General features: G+C 35.5%; 1 protein-coding gene across 1 annotated transcript; it reads left to right on the top strand.

Annotated features, from left to right (window-relative positions):
* Nucleotides 1-324: 324 nt before the first annotated feature.
* LOC104231659 (uncharacterized) lies at nt 325-813 on the top strand. The gene has a single exon (XM_009784692.2). The coding sequence runs from the start codon at nt 325-327 to the stop codon at nt 811-813; it is 489 nt and encodes a 162-aa protein (XP_009782994.2).
* The last annotated feature ends 401 nt before the right edge of the window (nt 814-1,214 follow it).

Here is a 1,214-nt window from a genome sequence, read left to right as displayed (position 1 = left end):
ATTTCCTTTCCACTTTCTTTTTTTCTCTTCTTATTTTCTTTTATAACTTACCCTTTAAAAATTAGTATTCAACATCTTGAAGAACTCTCACTTTTTTCACCTATACTTGTTGAGTCGGGACATGTATTAGAAGAAGCAAGTAAAGAAGCTAAGTCTTTACTTTTCTTGAAATTTTTGTTTTTCTTTCCTACTTTTTTACTGTCTTTTTTTACTGCAATTGCTGCGGTAGATGTTGCATTTTCCGTTTGTTCGAACGGGAAACCGACTGTTTTAACGGCTTTTACCGCGGTAAAAACCGTTTGGAAACGGGTTTTGGTTACTACAATGTGTGTTTACGCTATCATGTTAGCTTGTACTGTTGTCCCGGGGATGTTGATAGCATATTTCAAGACCTACCCATTTATTCGGGTGGTTATTGTGGTTCTCGGGTCGGGTTTGGAGCTCCATTTGATGGCGGTTACGAGCTTGGCGCTTGTGGTTTCAGTTAATGAAGGGAAGTACGGGTTTGATGCTATCAGGTTCGGGTCGGGTTTGATGGAGGGGAAACGGATATGTGGGTGGGTTTTGTCCGGGTTGTTTGTTTTGTTTTCGGGTATTGTTCGTGGGATGATAGAGATGTCGATGAACGGTTGGGATTTCGTGAGAGTTGAATCGACGGTTGTGATTAAATTGTTATTGGATAATGTGGTTTGGATATTTTTATATGCTTTGGTGGTTCAATGGAGCTTTATTGTGACAACTGTTTTTTACTTTGATCTTAAGAAAAGAGATTCTATCAAAAGTGATAGAGATAGTGAGATTAGTTTAATTTGAATATTTTTACTTTTAAAAAAAAATTGTGTTAAATTCTTGTGACACCTAGCTCACTCGTTAATTGTATATGTATTATTCTTGTAGATGGTGCACGATTTTGTATTTTATGGAGTAAATCAAGAGGTGAATTTGTAAAACCATGAACCTCTTAATTATTGATATAAAATCTCTTTTGCATTAGTAATGGCTTTTTCTTATTTATTAAATGGTAGAGGCGGATCCAAGATCTGAAGGTGATGGAGTACGTGAGCAGATTGCTCAATGCCCTGAGTTTTTTATTTTAAGATTTCCATGCAAAATATTTAACCGTTTTCAATATATATGTACATATATATCTAGAATTTTTTCTTAAGGTTAACGAACCCGATTATCCTTCTCCCTATCAATAGGTTAGTCTTAGT

Source organism: Nicotiana sylvestris, chromosome 11, assembly GCF_000393655.2.
Source record: "Nicotiana sylvestris chromosome 11, ASM39365v2, whole genome shotgun sequence".
NCBI lineage: Eukaryota > Viridiplantae > Streptophyta > Magnoliopsida > Solanales > Solanaceae > Nicotiana > Nicotiana sylvestris.
The sequence above is the reverse complement of the archived record's forward strand: the minus strand, read 5'-3'. Positions and strand labels throughout refer to the sequence as shown.

Bases quoted from the DNA above. Each gene is read 5' to 3' on its own strand.
- LOC104231659 (XM_009784692.2), top strand. From the start codon at position 325: ATGTGTGTTTACGCTATCATGTTAGCTTGTACTGTTGTCCCGGGGATG.